Below are 20,819 nucleotides of genomic sequence, written 5' to 3'. Positions count from 1 at the left end.
CAGATGCTAGAGTTTTTGAGAACTCTTAAATAATTAGATTTGACTCTGACACCAAGGGGTTCATTTTTCCATCTTATAATCTTAAATGATGTTAAGTTCTGTTCCCTCCACAAACCCAATTTGGGCTTTGTCTTACAGCCTCAGTTTCTACACTTCATTCAGTAACAAGATACCGTCCCCCATTTTGGCCACACCTTCACACCAGATCTGCTATTCCTCACTGAGCGCTTTTCATTAAGTCAATTTTGATGACTTATTTTTGTACTCAGCTGTCATGAAGCAATAATATTTATTAACTCTCAAGTTCTTTGTGCTATGTAGCTTTCCAATACATTATACAATTATTAAAATTTAAAAACCAGTTTTTCCTTGTGCTATCTATAATTGCTAGTTCCAAGTGAAAAACAACTTGGAGAGTAGTTTGAAACTAACCTTTCAAATAAAATTCTTAAAGCAGCCCTTGGCTGGGGCAAGGAAGCTGACTTTTGAAAATAATGCTATAATACTCTACAACCCTTTTAAGCCAATACGTATTGTTTTATTCAAAGCATCTCATAATTTGAAGCAGCTGCTGTTTTTCAGTTGACTTGGTGGCTTATTCTCCTTCAATAAAAATATTGGATAATCTAAATTTGGTTAGTTCAAAACACATTTGTTTTTGGTCCAGGCCCATGCATTTCCAATTAATGAGCTCTGGCCTCTCTACAGAGCTGTGCTTCTATCTGGAGGGTAAGAGACACCTGCCTAAGAGATGTCAAATACATAGTGTTTTCCTAAGACAATCAAGAAAGCAAACCTTGTGGGACCAGAGGGTGAGACTAAAAGCTGGGAAGCACTGGAGGTGGACAAAGGGCTGGTCTGAGGGACAGATGGCTTAGGCTCCAGTCCTATTTTTGGCCCTTCCTCATTTTGCGATCTTGATCAAGCCACTCCAACCATGCTAGGCCACCTACTCTCAGCTGACAGGTGAATGTGTGTGTTCTTTCCACCTCTAAAACCCTATGATCCCAAGTCAGCCCAGCCTGTCTCTGGAGGTGGCATCAGTGATTCCTTGGGCACAATCTGCAGCAGCCAGCTCTAGTTTCTCAGACACAGACAGGGATCACTCCTGCCATTACACACAAGCAAAAGGGTTGCTGGCCCCATAGGAAAAAGCAGCGCAGAGACAAAATGGCCTACCCCAGGAGCTGTACGTCATAAAAACTCTTTTCTTCCTCTTTAAAACATTAACATATGCTTTTCTCCCCATCCCCAAACTTTACATAAAAGTAACACATGCTCACCTGAGAAATTTCAGAAAAAGAGCAAAGAAAAGAATGGTCGCTAGGATGCCTTCTATAGGGTAGGACCGTGCACGGAGGGAGTCTGTGCAGAGGTGGGAGCAAACAAGCTCCTGTAGCCTGTGTTACCCTGATGGGAGCCACAGAGAAGACAGAAAAGCAAAACCCCAGGAGGCAAACAACATGTAGGTGCAAGGAACAGAGCCTGGAAGTACCAGGACATATGCTCCCAGTCAATGGCAATTTCCACTGACACCTATATTTATAAGAGCCAGGAAAAGAGATGCAGCTTGGCTATCAAAGGGCAGAGGGGGTGGCACAAACCTCTCCTGAATTTCGCAGCACGGGTGCAGAGCTCTTCGGGAGGGAGCCCCAGTACCTGCTGAAGGAGGAGGAAGGTCCCGCTCCAATCAGCTTCCAATTGTCTGGGTTGCTTGGCCAGCACTGGATTTTATGTAGAATTGGGGTTGGGGGCAAGTCGCCTTGATCCCACAGCCCCAGTGAGTGCTGTGATGAACAGCTGCCCCGCTGATGCTGTTGGCAGTAATTACTCTGCATCACAAGTCACCAGGATATTTCTGCAGCTGAGTGGATGTCTCAGTCTTCAGGAGGGGGTGAGGACAGCAACAGGCTCAGCTAGCTGCCCCGACTCCAGAACTTGCCACCTTCCATGTTCTTTAACATTCTTCTTGTTCTAACAGTTCTGCCAGAAGCCTGAAAGGGCAGCAGCAGGCAGGCACATGCAGGCAGTCTCCATCCAAAGATACTTTCTCTCTTCCAAATCAAGCTTACGAATAAGCTGCCTGCTCTGCCCCACAAAAACAGTTTTTCTGAGTGACACAGCACATGCAGCAAAGAAGGAAGCAGTGAAGAAGACAAGGTAGTTTATTGCAAGCTGTCCCCACACTCCCTGTTTTCATTTCACTCCAGATAAGTTGTAACCAAGTCCTTGGATAAACAACTAGTCTGATACTAGGTTTTGGATGCTACCAATCTAAAAAAATAGGTCCCAAATAGTAAAAAGTAATTTATCTTGAAGCCAAATAAGCCTTGCTTATTTGTAATTAATACTCCAAGATAAGTTATCTGCATCTGACTCCAGACTTGGAGCTCTTAGGTACTGGTAAGGCTGTGCAGTGAAGGATTTAAAAACAAGGACTCCAGTGAGTCAGCTTGGTTTTGAATCCCAGATTTGACACTAGTGTTACTTAATCTCTCTCAGCCTCAGTTTTCCTATCTTAAAATGGGTACAATTGTACCTGTGACCGTAGGGTTATTACGATGACTAAATGAAATAATACGTATTATTTAGACCACACTGGATAACAACTTTTCATGTATATTAACTCATCTCTGTGGATAAGCAGATCCATGCACACATGTACCTTTAAGAGGAAACAGATAGATTTAACAGGACATTGCTCTAATTAAATTCCTTTAAAAGAAAGAAATGCAAATGTTATTATGGAACTATTCCAAGCGTCAGGAAGAGTGGTTATCTCAGGTAAATACAATTTCTGCCAAAGACTTTTCTCAGGCAATCATTAAGCCTGATGTAATAGGATTATATCTGTTACATAAAACTGTGGAGGTTTTTAATGTTACTCATAAAGCTTAAACTGATATCTTTTTTTAAAAAAAGTCAAAACCAATGTAAAAGAGCTATTTTTTAAATTTAAAATATCTTTCACACAGAAAACACAATAAATAATTTTCCCTAGAATGTTGAGGGACACATAATAATTTCCATCCATTCATACCATACCTTCAGATTTTCTACGTTTGTCTGAGAAACTAAATGCACATCAACATCTTAGTGAAAATACCAAAAATTGTCACAAAACACATACATCAATGAGATCTGTACTGGCAAACAATGTTGACACTTTAAATCCTTTCCTAAATTGTATAATTAAAACAGACACTAGATCACAAGATTTACAGATTGGAGGCAGCCCATTGTAATTTAAATGGATTTTTAAAAACCAGACCAACGCCAATAACAAATAACTTTCTTCTAAGCAGTGTGTAAGGAGTTAAAATAAAAACCTAGAATTTTAATTCCTCATTGCATTGAACTTGAATACAGAAGACCTGCCTCAACTGGATGCAAATATGCCACAGGACAAGAAAATACTGAAAATTACACTGTGCTATAAAGGCACAGTTCTTACCTTACATTTCCTGTGAACCTTCCTCCTTCTAGAAGAAACTTTCTAGACTTGCAGAGACCTTGAAACCACCCATCTCTTGAATGCTTCCAGCTCTGTCTTTCTTTACAGTGACTAAATACGAGGCTTGGGGTTTCTTTTTTACAGAAGGAAGCTTTTAGTCAAAATATGTGGTTTAAAGGAGCAGTACCCACCCTTGCTAAAACTATTTCACGGACATTCAGAGGTTCGTTTCTGCTCTATGAAAGTTAAATCTGAGTAGGAAGGCATTTTTCCTGTCCCGGAAACCAGTATAACTAAAGCCAATGCTGAGCTAACGAGAAATGTTTCTTCCATGTGTTCCGTCTGGCAGAAACTGCAAGCCGTATCAAGGAAACACGTGATGTTTATAAATACAATATGGCTCATGTTGTCATAACCTCTCAATGACAAAAAAAAAAAAAGCGCAAGGAAAAGCAAGCAGCCACCCGGCAGAAAGATGCAATCTGTATCACTTTATCACTTGGAAGCTGCGTATCAGACGTGCATATATTACCCTTTCTTGCTTCTTAAAAAATAAAATTATGTTTAACTGGAAGCAGTGAAGGAGAAAGAAAATATCTACCATGTTCTGGATAGCCACTTTATTAAAATGTGTTTGCCTCGATAATCATTTCAATAAGAGTAATAATCCTTACCAAATGTAATATAAACATCTTTTTGCCTATCAGAAGGCATGGTAAAAGGGACATAATTAGGTTCATAACTCATGAGTGAGCTCCATAGTATTAACTCACGCAAATAATAAAATGAAGGCAAAGATTTCACATAGCCTGGAACAGATGTGAAAAATGAGAGAGGCCCATATCACTACTGATTACTGACTTTGTGACCTGCTACAAGATGCTATGAGCTGTGTGAACAGTTAGTGTACTTGCTCACTATTCTAGCCTCAGAATCTTGCACAAAAGCCTGGATCAGAGGAGGGACCCCATTCATAATGATCAGGCGAGTAGATTAACTAACATTCTCAACAATGGAGTTCAGTTAACAGGTTGGAAATCATCACTTTTATTTTATACGTTTGGAGGTATTTGAAATACTGACTCCCAACTCAGTCTAAGAGCAAGATCCATCCTACATTGGTAGTACAGCGAAACAAGATCTGTCTTGTTTAATTTGTCATCCAGTGATTAACTTACTTTCTACACTATGTGAATTTAACTCCCCAAAACAAAATTTTTCAAAGAAGCAGATATGTGTGCATTTCTGGCAATTGCTTATTTTAATTTGACAAATCTGTTAATCTCATCTTAAACTTTAGGGTTATTAATTGCTTTAAAATTATAGGATGGGGAATTTGGGGAGGACTAGACAGACATTTTCATTTCTCGTTTTGGTCAGGCACTACAGCTGAATAAACTAGGGAATGTGTTATAAACCTCTGACGTTTACATTTACATATCATTGTACTGATCTTAGCAAATAAGGCATTAACTGAAAGTTTGTGACAGGAAAAGTGCTGAACTTAGCCCCTTTTTTAATCCAGATATTTAATGAGAACTTCCTCAAAGCAGGGCACTGTCCAAGGGAAACATAGAGGGTGTGAAGGTGAATGGAATTCTTTGCCCCTGAGAAGCTTAATGTTTGGAAAGGAACTTAAGGTGTGCACGTTAACAATCACCATGCAGGCAGGATGAAGTGAGTGTGGGAAGAGAAGGGGGTGGGCAGGGGAAGTTCAGAGCAGGTGAGGCTCGCAGAAAAGAGGCGTAGGGGAAGGCTTGGTGAAGACAGTGGGCTTCTGAGTTAGGTTTTTGAAAAGTGGGGGCAGACACGGACACTCATGGTGAAGGCAGCAGAGAGCCTGCCAAAGCCAGTGTTGGGCTGCCGGGCTCTGAGGTCAGTTGCCCCTGATGAGATGTGCGGCTTTGAGCAAGTTCCTGAACCTCCCTGATCCTCAGCTCTCACACTGAACACGGGGGGCTGATAAGAATTCCTCTCACACTGGGTTGTCTTGAATATCAAATGAGAGCAAATACTAGCAGGAGGCTCACACAGGTACCTGGTCCCTGAGGAGTCAGTACACCAGGAAGGTCAGTTCTTAGCACCGTCACTATGTGAGTGCAGGGAATTCCATGGTGCTTGTGTCAAGGAGCAGGACCTTGAAGAATGAGGGAAAATGAGCAAGGAGTGTTCTCTGAAACTTCCATCTCTATGGGGTTACTTCTTGGCTCTCCAAATCCCAAGACCTTCTTCTCAACCAGAACATTGCCCTGTGGAAAGCAGAGATCTGAGCCCTGTGGCATGGCCACTTCAGACACACATACTAAATGGCACATGTGGCTCCTGCTGGTTTTTTGTTTCTGTTTTTGTTTTTTTGGTGGGGATTTTTTCAACCCCGTTTGAAGGGAACAAAATGGAGTAAAGTCAAATAAAAAGATGCCATGAAATAGACACATAACAGAGTAAGAAGTGAAACAAATAGTAAGAAGGGATATTTATGAGTTTGAAAACCTTATTAGGAGCATTATTTCAAAACTTGCAAAATGTAAATGGAAACCTCAAGAAAGGGAGGCTGTGGCTTTGAATACAAACAGTCAAATAACTGGTTTCGAATGTCATGTCTGAGATTTATTTACCAGTAGTATGGACTTGGGAAAGCGCTCCCTGACCTCCCTTGTACACCTGTACAAATGCAGTCAGGATACCTACTTCGCAGAGTTGTCAATTTAAACATATGTAAAGTACTTAACACACTGCTTAGACACAGGAAGGTCTATTATCCTATATCCAGAAAAACTATGGTATAGAAAAAATACAGCTTATATCCTGACTGATATCACAAAGAAATTAATAGATAAGTTATTACAATTTTGCCAAAAAAAGGTCAAACTGGAACATATGACAAAAAAAAGTCAGAAAAAATTTAAAAGAGGCCAGGAACAAAGCCAACACACAAAATACATGCCACAGTGCCTGTACGCTTGCTGTGGGTGGACCACAAATTTAATTCTAAGCTTTAGAGTAGCAACACAAAGAGGGAAAATGATCACTTACAAGATTCAAAGTGTTCATATGATAAAAATAAACCAGGAGAAGCACAACTATTTCTGGTGATGAGAACAGAGAGATATATTTACAGTGGGTTCTCACGAATGACGGAAAATGAATAATACAGCATTTCTACCAGTATCATTATAATCCTCAATGCTTCCCATTTAACAAGTGTTTACACTCACCATGCATAACACACTGTGACTGGGGCTGTGAGAGGAACCTGAGAGGGTTTATGCCTTTGAAGAACCTGGTCTTGTGGATGACATGAACATACATCTAATAATTATAACACCAGAAGAATGTGTCACATGCCCCCCAAAAGGGAGAGAAGAATTCTGACAGAGCATTAGAGCAGGCTTCAAAGAGCATGCAGCCTTTTGGCCTCTGAGCAAGTTTTGATTTTTTAACATTTTATTATGGAAATTTTCAACCATTAAAAGAAAGTAGAGAAAATAACAGAATGAACTCCCATCATCCAGCTTTGACATTGTTCAACCTTTTACTAATTTTGTTTCATCTATGTCTATTCTTTGGGTTTGCTTTGCTGGAGTATTTGGAAGTAAGTCCCACTAATCATGCAGTATAGCCTCTAAATACTTTAGTAAGTCTCCTTCTTAAAAACATAACAACCAAGCCATTATTATACCAAGAGAATGACTGGTTATCCCATAATACCATCTGATTCCTAACAAATGTTCAAGTTTCCTAAACAGTTCCAAAGATGTCTTAGACGGTTGGTTTGTTCCAATTGGGATCCAAACGTGGTGCTCACAGGCATTTGGCTGTCATGGTATAGAAGGGGCCCAAGACCACTAACAGTGTCCCCACTAACCCTTTTTTCTTGGCAGCAGTTAGTTGAATGAACCAGACAATTGTCCTGTAGTATGTTAGGTGGGTGGCATTTTCAAAGGAGGGGAAGGAGAAATGTGGGAAGAGAGAGGCTCTTTCAGGTACCCCACCAGGAGACGGCTCTGCTTGGCTGTTGGAATGAAGACGGTACTGAGCATTGGCTATGCTGTTTTTGCAGAACTGTTTCCCAACAGTGGGAAGCTGGGCTTGGGGAGGCGATCTGGGGAGCAGTTGTTAGACTGGAGTAAGATTTAGGGAGAGTGGTTAAAGGCTGTTGCAAAACTGACCAATAGAAAAACAATAAACACTGTAACCACAGCAGCAGAAGAGGGCTGCTAAGAGCCTGGGATCTGGAGCCCAGGTTCAACTCTCAGCTCAGCCACTCTCTAGCTATGTTGGCAAACTGGGGAAAATTTCTTAACATACCTAAGCAACTGGTTCTTGAGCTATAAACCTGACGCATATACCAATTACTGCCGCAAAATGTTGCCTTGAGGATTAAATGAAATCACCCATAAAAGTGCTTAGTAACTGCTTACAAAAGTTAGCCATTTTAAGAGTACTGGTGCAGGCAGTGGCAGAAGGGGCCTCTGGAAACGGCCAGACCAAGTGGAATGGACGAGCTCCAGCGACCTGGGACATGCTGGGAAACAGGAGTTAGGTGACTGAACAATCGCTGGTGACTCAGCTTTTCACATATCTCCTTTCCTACCCCTCAAAGCACACCCATGCACGTGCACACAACTACACACCCTGGCACAGCCATTCCACCATTCACACACATAGAGAAGCTTGGGAGGGAAAAAAGGTTCAGAATTTTTTTTTTTTCAACAGGATGAGGCATTGGAAACACTGCGAGAATGTCCACGTGGAGGCAGCTGCTGGTAAGTTCAACATCTGGGTCTTTGGAGAAATGGCAGAGCCAGGCATACAGTGTCAAGAGTCATTCACATGCATAGAATGGTGAAATCAGTAGTAAGGTAAGAGTCACAAGTGAAAAGGCCTAGGTTAAAAAAAAAGAGCAAATTACACCCACACCCACACACACCCACTGGTGAAGCCTGCCTGAACACATTAAAGACATCTAGGAGGTAAGAGGAAGAAGAGTTAGTGAATGCGGGAGGCTGAGGTGTGTTTAGATGTAGGCAAGGGATTTAGAAATGGCAGTGTAATGGAGACTGATGTTTCTAAGGAGACCGTTCATTAGTGTCAAAAGCAGAGCTCCAGTAGAAAAGATCTGGGAGGCAGCAACTGATTTGGGTACTCAGAAGTAATTTAAGATGCCCGACCAATTCTGGGGAGTGTGGTCTTAATGCAAATCTGGAAACAGTCTACACATAAGTAAAAATTAAAGACATATAGGAGGGAGAGAACTGAACAATAGAAGTGGAGAATCTCAAGGCAAATAAGAAGATGGAAAAGTTTGAAAACAGAAAAAAAAAACTAGGTTTGGTGAACAGGAAGTCACCAGCACCCTCTAAGAGCCACAAAATGGTCTGGCTCATTTTCGAGTTGTACATTTGTGAGTTAAAAACTCCGTGAGTACATGCATCATTTTTGCCAAAGGGCCTGTTCCATATGGTGAGCTCAGTCCCTTAGAAACCCAATCATCAAAGCTACTATCGAACGTAACAAAACAAAAGCCATGTGATTAAATTTGATCAGGGTGATTTGCACCCACACGTAAAGAATAAGGAGGCTGGTGTTCTCACTTCCAGCAGAGGACCCCACGTCTCATTAGACAGACTAGCCTCAAAAAGGGCGCAACTAAATGTAAAATGCAAAGCTAGACAGGTTTCCCTCATCAAGCATCTATTCCGTGCACGCTCTGAGGCTCACAACCTAGAGTCAGTATTTCCATCTAACGTGCTTCCTGAGTAACACCACTACCATCATGGAACTGCTCTGGAGAACTGACTGCTTGAGACTGAGTCTTACATTTTCTTTTGTTTCACAGGCAAGATATTAAATACATTGATTCTTAGCGGTCACTGCAAATTTCTGCTGTTGCTGGTCCCGCCCCTCTGCGTGGACGGCCAATGTTTTTCCTGGTATGTGTGTTTACTAATAATGAGTAGGCAGCTGGAAGGGCTGTCCCAGGCTGCCTCTGGAGGCTGGTGGGTGAAGGCTAATGGCATCAGGCACAAGGCTGCATAGCCAACTCATGTGAGCAAGTTATCTTCAAATTCCTGCATCGCCATTGCAAACATACGGGGGCTGGAGCTCCCCAAAGCCGCCATGCAGCTTGGTTTGGTCTACAGCAACTGATCCTACTCTGTTCTCTATTTCGGTTCTTTACCATGAGCAATGAGGGTATGCAGCTGTATTCCAGGCAGGGCTCAACAAAGCTCCCTTCCCTTCAATGCAAGGCAGCCACACTCATCACAGAGGAAGGAGAGAGAATTCCAACTTCCACTGCCAAAAGCTGAGGCTGAAAGAATTCCACATCTTTTAGCTTCTGGAATCCGTGAATGGAGGCCAAGTTACAAACTGTAGGCATGACCATATCTTGCTGGTTTTTGAACTGCATTGTAGTTCTCATTTCTCAGTAGCCTTCACTGACACCTGAATGCTCTTCTGTGGGGTAGCTGGTGAGCAGTTGTCTCCTCATCTGGGGACAAGAGTTGACTTTTCTCACACAAAGAAGCTGCTGTTTTAAGTGGGCTATGGGCAACTCAGAAAGTGATTACTATGGTCTCGTCTAAAAGTAAAAACAGAAGAGCTTAACTGAATCCATAGCAAAGGTTCTGAATTCTAATAGGCTTTGTCCATATGGTTAATATTTGATTCTCTCCATGCTTACTGCTGGTCTTTATGTAGGTACCACATCTGCTTAAGAGTTAAAACAGGTGTCCTCCCCAGTCATAAACAAGATTTTCAGGAAACTCTGGGGCCCCTGTATGAGCTTTGCATAACAGAAACAAACTGAGCACCATGAAACTCCAGTCCAAAGGCTAGACACATCGAAAAATAGAGCCATTCAAGGGAGCAAGGACTTAAGAATGTCATCGAGAAAGCGAAGAACAAAGTAATGAAAGGCCTAGGGTTCAGCAATACTTGGTCCATGCTCTGTGAGAGCCTGACTCAGTCTGTCCTCATGTAGCGTTGGTTTACATTTAAAATATAACTGGCTAAAAATACACCTCAAAGTCCTACATTTTCTGAGTAGCAACAAAGCCTTCACTTCAAGTCATGTATCACTTCTGACATAAAAAGGCAGCAATTGAGTATGTAAGATGCCTTTACCCCAAAAGTGTAGGCTCTGATCCCACAATGTCATCTTTAATACCCCACTCCAGAATTCCAAAGACAATTCTTCCAGCGCCTTCTATTGGACCTTCTGGCCGCTTGGTCCTAAACTCACATACTCTGTGTGGTAGGCAGAACAATGGTGCCTCGAAGATGTCTGCATGCTAATCCCCCAAACCTCTAACCAGAAGGGAGGTTAATGTTGCCAAGCAGCAACATTAAAATAAGGAGATTATTCTGGAGAATCAGGTGGGCCCCATGTAATCAAAGCGTCCTTAAAAGTGGAAGAGGGAGGGTTCAAGATGTCATGATGGAAGGAGTGTCTGAGAGATGCTATTTTGCTAGGTTTGAAGATGGAGGAGGCTGAGGAATGTGGGTGGAAGCTGGTGAGAAGGAACTTCTCTCTAGACCTTCCGGAAAGAAAAGTTGACAGTCTGCTGAAGACTCCTTGAGTATTGTCCCCTGGGGCCCATGTTGGACTTCCGACCTCCAAAGCTGTAGGATAGTAAATCTGTATCCTTTTAAGCCCTAAGCATGCATTAATTTGTTATAGCAGCAATAGTATATATGTATACAGCAGTAATAGTACATTAGTATACAACTAATAGATATACCGTCAGGAGGCAGAGCAGCATCCCCTCAGGAACTCCACTCCAACACGAGGCAAACAGTGTCTAGGTTTCTCTGCCAATAAAACCTATTCATTTACTTTTTCTAGTTAAACTCCAGCATCCAGCCAAGTGCTAATCCTTACACAGGATGACATAAAATGCTGCCGCATCTTCTAAATTTGTGCATGTGTGTGTGGAGTGGGGGGAGGTACAGCTGGAGAGGAATATGGTACTATTGTTAGAAACTCAATTCCTTTCTACTGGACCTGCATTGACGTGATTTTAAAATCTGCCTTTGCAGTTTCTCTGCTCTTTTTTCTTCAAAACATCCCTGTGTGCATTGAATGTTTGGATAATCCTCCAAGAAGATCTGAATCTGGAGAATTTTAGCTCCCAAATCATGCAGATTTCTGGACTAAACTCTTAACATGTTCCACATAAGATTTGATAATATTTAATATGGGATAGCAGCAACGAGTCCCTTTAGGACACCCCGAAACCTGGTGGGGGCGGGGGTGCAATGACGTCGGGATTACCAGAAGAAGGGGTGGTTTGACCCACCAAAAACCATTAAAAACAGAACAAGAACACTTACCCTTATGTCTCCGTTCACAGTTTTCGGTGTGTGATTGAATGCGTGTGCAGGGTCCTTGTTGTATACTTTGAGGAGCGATCTGTCCTGAATGTTCCTGGAATCGAAAACATCAATGACTATGGCAAATGAAAGGAGCCTTACTCTGGCCATTTCCTTTTTTCTGCCCTTAAGAACCAGGTAAAAAGTATCAACAGACAACCCAGTGGTTGTCGACAATCAACCAGACAAAAAAATGTTCATTTGCCATAAAACAGGCAAAAATAAATAAAAAAGAGAAGAAAAATGACTTGAGTTTTTCTTTCCTTTTTTTTTTCCTCAGGAAAGCATTATCCTTTCCCTGCGGTTCTCCACACTTAAATATCGGGTAGCATCAACTTTCTTTCAAGATTCTGAGCAAGGAAAGCTAACACTTTATGAGACAATAAAACTCTGATATTTACAATACATTCAAAGAGATTTAGTTAATATTTAAATAATTTAATTGTTTACTTTGCCCAAACACCTGGTTTCCTGCTTATCTCATGAATGCACACAAAAGAAAATTACTTTTTTTCCTTCAAACAGTTCCAACAAGGGAAAGAAAATGTATTTGCAGTCCCGGGGGCAAAAAAAGTATCAGAAAGTTCAAATCTAGATCTTGACAATGCCTTTTTTATTTCTTCCATGGTGGGATTTTAAAAACATTTTTCTATATGCATGTTCAGCGACTGGATAGGCAGTATATTTAGAAGAAATAGCAGCAGATAAATTCTTCCACTTGTCTGTCCCTCTCTCTGAAAGTAGTATTGAGAGCTACCTAGTCATACCACAGCACAGGACAGCAAAGGACAAAACCCACATCTTGTCAGAGCCTACCTTACAACTACTTCAGAGCATGTGAATATTTACAAAGTACCTCTTTCCCCGTATTCAGCTCTCATCAGCAGAGGGGCCACCATGGCCCTTTCAGCACCATCTACCCTATGATTCCTTCCAAAGCCAGGGTCATGAGCTCAGGGAAAAGTGTGTAGGAGACGCATTCCTTTCTTCCAGGTGCAGCTACGTGTTTTGTGGGCTGATCATAATCATGGGGATTATTGGGTTACATTTTTGCTTTAAACTAAATGGAGGATTCCTAGACTAGTCTTGCTTCCCTATAAATATCCATCAGTAATTGCTTTGCAACATTGACTAGTTCAGCCTTGCTCCAGATTTCCAGTAGCTCATTAGAAGTCTGCTTAAGGAGGAGCATGCCATCCTTGTAATTAGAAAGGACTTGGTTATTCTAAAGGGAAGAACTCACAGACGGTAAGGACGTGGGGATTCAATAAAGGAACTCACCCGTGGCTGGGGGAAATGTCCTGAGTGATGACATGAAAATGAAATGCTCACTTGAGTCATGAAAAATACCTTGGATGTTCCCAAAGGTACTTAAAATACATGAAGTTGGTTTTTGATTGAGAAACATGTCCATTTGAGATGAACCAACTGCAAAGGCCCAGACTGCATTTATCATGACAACACGTACAACACAGATTCTCACCCGAAACTCTAGCATTTCCCTACAGAAAATATGAAGAACCCAACATAATCATGAAATAGCCAAATGTTTAACAAAGACAGTCTCACTTCAAATATACTGGATGTGAAATGAAATTTGTTTCTGGGCTTAGAAGATTAAAGCCAACGTCTTCAGGTAAAATCTACATGACATGCTTTTTTGGGGGAAGGGGAGGTCTTATACAATGCTGGTGGTAATAATTTATTCTACCATTTAAATAAAATATAACAGGCATTTTATGCATAAAAGCAAGGAAATAGAATAATTCTTTGGAAAGGACATACATGGGATCATCTAGCACAAACATTATAGTCATCACCAAATAAAGCCATTTTTATCCATTTTGGTATTTTTAGATCCATTTCTTATATGTAAATGAAAACACTGAAAAGTAAAATTATAGACACATTTATAAATCAATGATTCTTCATTTAAACATTTTAAATGAAATTTTTAAATAAATTCGGCTGTCAGCACTGCAGCATAAGGATCAACAAGATCATTTTTACAAATGTAAACATATTAACTGAAAATTACTAGTGTTTAAAGTGGTCATTTTTTCTCCCAAGCACTGCTTGTGTGTATTCCATTAACTGAATTCGCATTAAGAAGGACCGTCTTAGTGTGGAAGTTTTGTGGGCCTTTTCCTCTTTGTCCTCCCTCCCATTCTCTCTGTGACTACCTCCCGACACTCTCAAAGAATGGATAAAGGAAATCCTAGCTGTGAGACTTTGAGGACTGGGAAAGGCTCTAGAAAATCATGGCTTATTGTAATATAAAAGTTCTCACACAGGTTGCAAGACAGCGGGTCCAGGTGTTCATAGTCACCTCATCAGCCTGGAGTCCCATAACTGAAAGTGGTTTTGCATAGTTTCATGTGCATTTATTGTTGTCACACCCCTCAGTTCCTCTAACTGCAAAATGCAGAAATTCAAAAAGATGTTGTAAAATGGCACATCCAGGTGAACACACTACATGGAATTATATTACTGTGAACATGCTCTTTAAATAGAATGTGATTATTTCATGTTTATGCTTTATAAATTCAGAATTTTTTTTGATGAAAGCATGATTAATAATTTATTTCAAAAACAAACATGAATTTTCTGATACCTATTAATATTTAAACACACTTTTAAAAAGCAGGAAGAGCTGTGTAATAGATGTAGCACCTATACCTTAGGGCATTTGTCAAATTTTGAAAGCCCTAAATTACTCACACACCTTGGCACCTGCCTAAATATGTCATTTGTGATCATTGTTAATGATCACAATAATAAATGTTTATCAATTTATGTTTATTAGGCACTACAGGCATTATTTTTTAAAGTGGTTCCCATTAATTCCATAATGAAGAAATAGGACAGTCTGCTATCCCCAAAGGGAAGGAACCCAGAAATCCAAGCTGCAGCCCAGATGAGCAGGAGAGGGAACATTCCTGAAAATAAGAAAATTCTTGACCAAGAATGTGGACAGTCAGGTTTGGGACTGGGGTTACAAATGAACTGGCTGTGTGATCTTGAATAAGTCCCTTAATCTACACATCTGAGTTTCTGATCCTATGGAATCAAAGGGCTGGATTAGTCACTAAATAATTTTTTTAAGTTCTAAAATGTTTAGAGGCTCTAGTAGCACCTGCTTGTTTGTGTTGATTAAAGTCCTATTTCTCAGGCTGTTTGGCTGAGAGAAATCAGATGGGACCCTTCTGCTCTATACACAACACCACTCCAGTGGATAAAAATGTTTTTATTTCCCTGCCACCTGCAATAGCCTGAGTCCCTTTAGTCTCATTTTAGAGCCTACTGTAATGGGGGCCCCAGAGAAGCCAACCTGGAAAGTGAGATTCTTAGGTAAAGGCCAACTATTTAAGAAACAGATGGAAAGGGAGAGCACCTCTCAGCCTCTTTTCTCATGGCCAATAGCATAGAGTCCACTGTTCTTATTTCAACTTGTTCATGCAAATAATGGTGCAGTGGGACCATTACGTAAAATGCCCACAGGCTCTGGGAGGTAAAGAGTGCTAGAGAAGTGCCAGTATCAGGATAGCCTTCCACTCATGATGCTGATAAGTCTCTCCACCACCCTTCGGAGCCTTAGTTTCCCTAATCCTTAGGTAAATGGAGCACTGGACCATTACTTACATTTTTCAGAGTAACACACAAAGATCTGTGTGGGAGAAGTCTGCCCTCATCTTCATTAAGCCATAGCTTGTAAATGAATTACAGAAAACCACACAGGGAATTCACACCTGGGCCAGACAAGCCTGGCTATCAGGGCCATCGCTGGATCAGTATTCAGTTCACTGGAGAGACTGGGCCTCAGTGCAAACGGGAGCAATGCTGAGTGCCACATGGCGTACATGCTTACCTTACATCGTTTAATTCATAATAGACATTTCGGCTTTCGTCTTTGATGTAAATGGCGACACTGGGCGACTCCAGCATTTTCATGCTGAGCTGCTGTGGAAAGGCACTTACGAAAAGAGCACGGATTGTGTCTGCGCTTGTGATTTCGTTCGGCATCCTGAGCTGTTTGGTTTCATCTCCATACTGAAGATAGAGAACCCCTGTATGCAAAATGAGCAGTTATCAGTCAGGGATCAAGACCCACAGCTCCCCCACTCCCAACAGACCTACCACCTGCAGAATCGATCAGAACAAGCTTAGAGAGCACGCACGTGAGGGATTTCCAAGGAATGCACTCTCTGGTTATTCTTTTATTTTTTGGAGTCCAGGTGTTAGGGAGGCTAATTTTCAACTATTATAAAACCGAAAGGACAAGAAGCTAACTTCTGGTAGTCTAAAGCAAAACCAGTACTTAATTCCCTTGAAAGGTGTATTTAGGAATTTGACCCTGCAGGGTGATTTCTCTACATGTCTCTCACAAACTAGGAACAAAATCATTTTAGCAATGGGTAAGTTATATAGTTTAATACAGTCCATTCAGAAGCATGTTATATGGAAATGCTATGATGTTTTTGTGGCTCTAATGCATATTTATTGAATGTTTATACCTAAGGAAACCATCTACAAGAAAAAAGTCTGGCACCTTAATGTTTCAGAAAGAAAATGAAACAAGTCAGTTATGCAAAGAAAAGCACAAGCACAGGATCATAGAATTTTAGAGTTCCAGCGGGTATGTGACTCCCAGAGAGCCATGCCCCCCAAGCATTCATGCTCCTGCTCCTTCCCAAAGCCGGGTGTGGCCACGTGACTTGCTTTGGCCAATGGGACATTAGCAAGCATGGAGCACAATGGTGGCTTGGTAAATGCTTGCACAGGAGAGGAGAGCTTGCTCTCCTGCTGAGTGTGGTCTCAGATGCTCCCTCATGGAACTAAGCTTCTATGGAGGCCCACTAAGCCATCTGGGGAGGCCATATGGAGGGATAGGCACCCTGACCGACAGCCCCCACTGAGCACCCATTGTATAGCCAGGTTCACTGACCAGCTCCGTGGGTGAACCATCTGGGGAGGGGAACTCCCGCTGATGGTCACACGGACAGAAATGAGATGCCCCCTCCACGTCCTTCGGAATTGCAGAATCATGAGCAAGTAAATAATCATTACTTGAAGTCATTATGTCTAGGGTCACTTGTTATTCCAAAACAGATTAACTGAAATAGGGTATTAAAGATCCTGACATTTATTCTGAACCCTCCTTCTTGTGAGGATCTACTGGGGACAGATTTACTACTAGAGGAAGCTTTGGCAGGAGAGACTCAAAAGAAAGTAGAATATAACTTCTGCTTAAATAGGGCAGTCATGTAACCTATTCATCTCTACTTTTTCCTGAAATCCCATTAAAATGACAATGAGGAATAAAAAAGCATGAATCAAAGAACTGAGGGAATGAGAGGAAAACAATAGCAGAAAAGAGAAAGCTGACACCTCTCTAAGGGGAGGGCTCCACAGGAAACATGCAGGACCAAAGATTCAAGAAATGAGGTACCAGATCCTTCTCAAGGGAGGAGTATGGAGTGAGTGGAGAGCACGAGGCTGGACTGCACCTTCTTTTTTTAATGGAGCAGCAACCTGCCCACATCTCCCTTTCTATCATCTCAGCCAAGCAGCTCCCCATATCCAAAGAGGACAACTGAAGAGGTTGAACCAAGCAGAGTGGATTCTGGCTCCCCAGGCTCAGGGGAGGGCAGCTGAGGTGCCCTCTCCTAGAATGCCGGCCAAGGACTGACACCTCAGTCAGGAAACTGGGGGCACCTCTCTGGGAAAGCCAACTGGCCGATGAGAAGAGAGCAACAGATTTTTCAAGAGTCACATTCAGGTTCCATAAGGTTATCCCATCGGGAAGCAGTCCTGCCCAGAGAGAAAGGCTTCCGGTTCATACAACTAAGCCCCGTTCATGGGAACGGACGACTCACAAGGGAGAGCCACTGCACCATAGCTTTGACCATGAAAGAAAAGACCAAAATGAACAGAAAACAGAGACTCAGACAGATGAGACAGTCCAAGAAAAGGGGACTGTGTAGAAAATAAATGAAGCCCTGGGAACCATGGTAGCAGAAATTAAAAATTCAGTGAGGAATAAAAAGTTGATGAAATCTAAGGACAAAAAGAGCAAAAAGACAGGGATGAGAAAGGGTGAAAACCTGTAGGAAAACAGAGAATGATTTCAGAGCATCCCAAGTCTTCCTAACGAGGATTTGTGCAGACAACAGGGAAAACCGAAATTCTACGCAACATTTATAATAATGTTTCTCCCCCCAAACTGAAGGACATGAGATCAGAGATTGAAAAGGTTTATGAAATTCGAAAAGGTTTATGAAATTTGCAACACACTCAGGCTCATCACTGAGGCACTCCAGATGGCAGGGGGAAACGAGATAACCTTCTCGCAAGTTTCCAGAAGGTGGAGAGAAAAGTCACAAACAAAAGATCAAGAGTCTGAAGGGCATTAGCTTTCTCAACAGCAACCCGGCAACTGGGAAACAATGGAGAAAGAGCTTTGAAAATCTAGGAGGAAATATTTTGGATAGAGTTCTATATCCATCCAAACCATCAATTAGGTATTTGTTGAAGTCAGCTTCTTGGGAAGGCTTTCCCTCAACACCTATCCAAAATTTCTGCACCTATTATTCACACCCCCATCCTTGCTTCATTTCTGTTTCTGCACATTTTTTTTTTGCTATTTATTATAGTTCATACTTTAATTATTATTTATTGTCAGTCTCTCCCTCTGGAATGTAAGCTTCATGACGTCAGGGTTGTTTTTTAACTTTTTTTGTTGTGTACTACTATATCCTTAGTACCCGTGATACCACCTGTACACAGTAGATTTTTATTAATGTTTGTTAATGAATGAATGAACGATTTATTAGTTTCCAAAAGTAATGTTCATTTGGGGTCTATCTGAGCTATAAGAGCTTTTGCTTCATGATGTAAACAGCCTCATAATCTCATTCTTGGTTTGTCTACACATCAGAAATACAATCTGAAGTGGCTGTTTCCTAGATTGGAGTAACCCTTCTGCATGGAGCATAAACCACTCCATTTTCCCTTTCAGCCCATCACAGTCTTGATTCTTGGCTTCTTCAGGGAGCTAGTTTTCCAGAATACTCATGCTGTTTTTCATATTACAGAAAAAAACCTTTCAAGCCTGTCCGATCACAGACTGTGCAATGTTCTTACCCCAAATGGGAGATGTGGTGACTGTCCCACGTGAGAGCTAATGCCTTATCAAAAGGCAAAAACTGCTGTTGAGGTCTGGCCCCCAACTATGCCTGGGTGAGAACCCTGCAGACAGGCCACATATGGCCTCCCTGCAGTCAGATATCACGGCCTCACTCCCAGGACCTGGCTTTCATTCGCACTTCTGCATTCTGTATGTGTGTGTGCTTGAAACAGAATGTAGACTCTGAATGAAAAAAAAATTGGGCCTAAATTACGGTTACCTCAGGGTCTGGCTTGTGCAGCTGCCAGGTGGGTGCATAAGTTCAGTTACAGATCGTGATACTCCAGAGAGGATGGGAAAGATGCCCTTACAAACAGGAGAATCAGTGTGCTTTCTCAATTTAGGAAAGGCATTCAAATATGCTTAAAGTCAGAAGGAATTCTTTAATACATGATGGCGTTTCATTGGCACAGGGATGAGATTCAGCATTTTCTGGCACACCTCCCCAGCTCTGGTTAGCGCTGGCTGCCCCACATTCACAGGGGAAGCCTGAAGGCCTTGAGCTCATAAACTCCTTTTTTATGCAGAGGGAAGAGGATGGGGAAACGCACTTACAGGATGTCTGCTACGTGTCAGAAATGGTACACATTAAGTCATTGGATCTGCAAAGCATCCCGTTGGGTTGGTATGGTGTCCCATCTTACAGATAAGGAAAAGTTAGCTCTGAAGTTCCAAGTAACTTGCCTGATGTTACAGTTAGTAAAGGGTTTAACTAACTTACACATCCGATACTGTGCATCGGCAGAACCCATGCTCTCACCCATGAAGCATACAGCCTCTGAAATTCTGCATTTAGTCACATCCTCTAACCTTCCTCTCTGGACGATCTGCACTGACCTCACACTTTTAGCCTGACCAGCAGCTTAAAGATGTTGAAGCAGGTTGGGAAGAAGAGTCCTGTCTTTAAGCCAACTGAAGGAAATGTTGACACGTGGTTAGACAATCCACACGCTGGGGAAAGGGAGGGCTCTCCGTGATGGTGTTGAAATGAACCTCAGAACACTTGGAGCCCTTCTGAGGAGCCTGGGCCCTTAGGGGCTCTTCCATCTCAGTGGCTCTGTGTGGCAAGGTGGATTTCCCCCCAAGAACTCTTGGTCACATTTTACAAAAAACAAAGTGCGTTTGGCAGGTCACATCCTCATATATTTTTGAATCTCAGAATCAGTTCCAGAATGTAGGACATCTTCTAAATTGTTCTTGACCTTAATAGGGCATGCAGGGATTTGCAGTGTGAACTTGCTGTAGTCTGAATGTTTGTGTCCTCCTCCAAGTTCATACTGTACAACCCTAACCGCCAGTGTGATGGCGTTAGGATGTGGGGATTCTGGGAGGTAATTAGGTCATGAGGGTGGGGCCCCCTGAGGAGATCAGGAGCCTTATAAGAGGAGGCACCAGAGAGCTTGTCTTTTCTCTGTTACATGCCTTGTGAGAAGCAAGGAGAAGATTGCCATCTGCAAACCACGAAGCGGGCCCTACCCACACACCAGATCAACTGGCACCTTGGTCCTGAACATTTCTGCCTCTGGAACTGTGAGAAACAAATTGTTTTTTAAGACATCAGTCTGTGGTAATTTGTTAGAGCAGCCTGAATGGGCTAATACAGCCTTCAATATCCTATTCCTGCCTATTACCCAAAATCATGCCACACTCCTTGCAAGTTCCTTTTGCTGTCCTGGGTGTCTTGCTGCTCCATGACCTTACTATGCACATTCATGCTTCATGTGGTGCAGCTGGCAATGGGTGACCTTCCCACCACTTGTTGGCCTGGCATGCATGTTACCTCCTCTGAGCAATCTTCCCCAA

The 20,819-nt window shown here is 42.0% G+C and overlaps 1 protein-coding gene and 1 long non-coding RNA gene across 20 annotated transcripts in view; one reads left to right on the top strand and one right to left on the bottom strand.

Moving 5' to 3' along the window:
• The window catches only part of KIAA1217 (KIAA1217 ortholog), a 638,036-nt gene that overhangs the window by 84,629 nt on the left and 532,588 nt on the right, over positions 1 to 20,819 (bottom strand). For 16 of the 19 annotated variants that reach the window (XM_036880951.2, XM_036880948.2, XM_036880956.2 and 13 more), the window contains 2 exons: positions 15,699 to 15,897; positions 11,792 to 11,885 (listed from right to left, as the gene is read on the bottom strand). In XM_036880951.2, coding sequence (XP_036736846.2) covers positions 11,792 to 11,885; positions 15,699 to 15,897 — 293 coding nt within the window. Of the gene's footprint in view, positions 1 to 1,659; positions 3,423 to 3,454; positions 3,809 to 11,791; positions 11,886 to 15,698; positions 15,898 to 20,819 lie in introns of those variants that run through there. The other 3 variants (XM_036880961.2, XM_036880963.2, XM_057498286.1) reach the window with 3 other exon arrangements.
• The window catches only part of LOC130682928 (uncharacterized), a 31,091-nt gene continuing 28,435 nt past the window's right edge, over positions 18,164 to 20,819 (top strand). The window contains exon 1 of the long non-coding RNA XR_008996381.1: positions 18,164 to 20,546. This is a non-coding gene — a long non-coding RNA (uncharacterized LOC130682928). The remainder of the gene's footprint in view (positions 20,547 to 20,819) is intronic.

Source organism: Manis pentadactyla, chromosome 3, assembly GCF_030020395.1.
Source record: "Manis pentadactyla isolate mManPen7 chromosome 3, mManPen7.hap1, whole genome shotgun sequence".
NCBI lineage: Eukaryota > Metazoa > Chordata > Mammalia > Pholidota > Manidae > Manis > Manis pentadactyla.
This window is presented reverse-complemented; position numbering and strand designations above follow the sequence as displayed.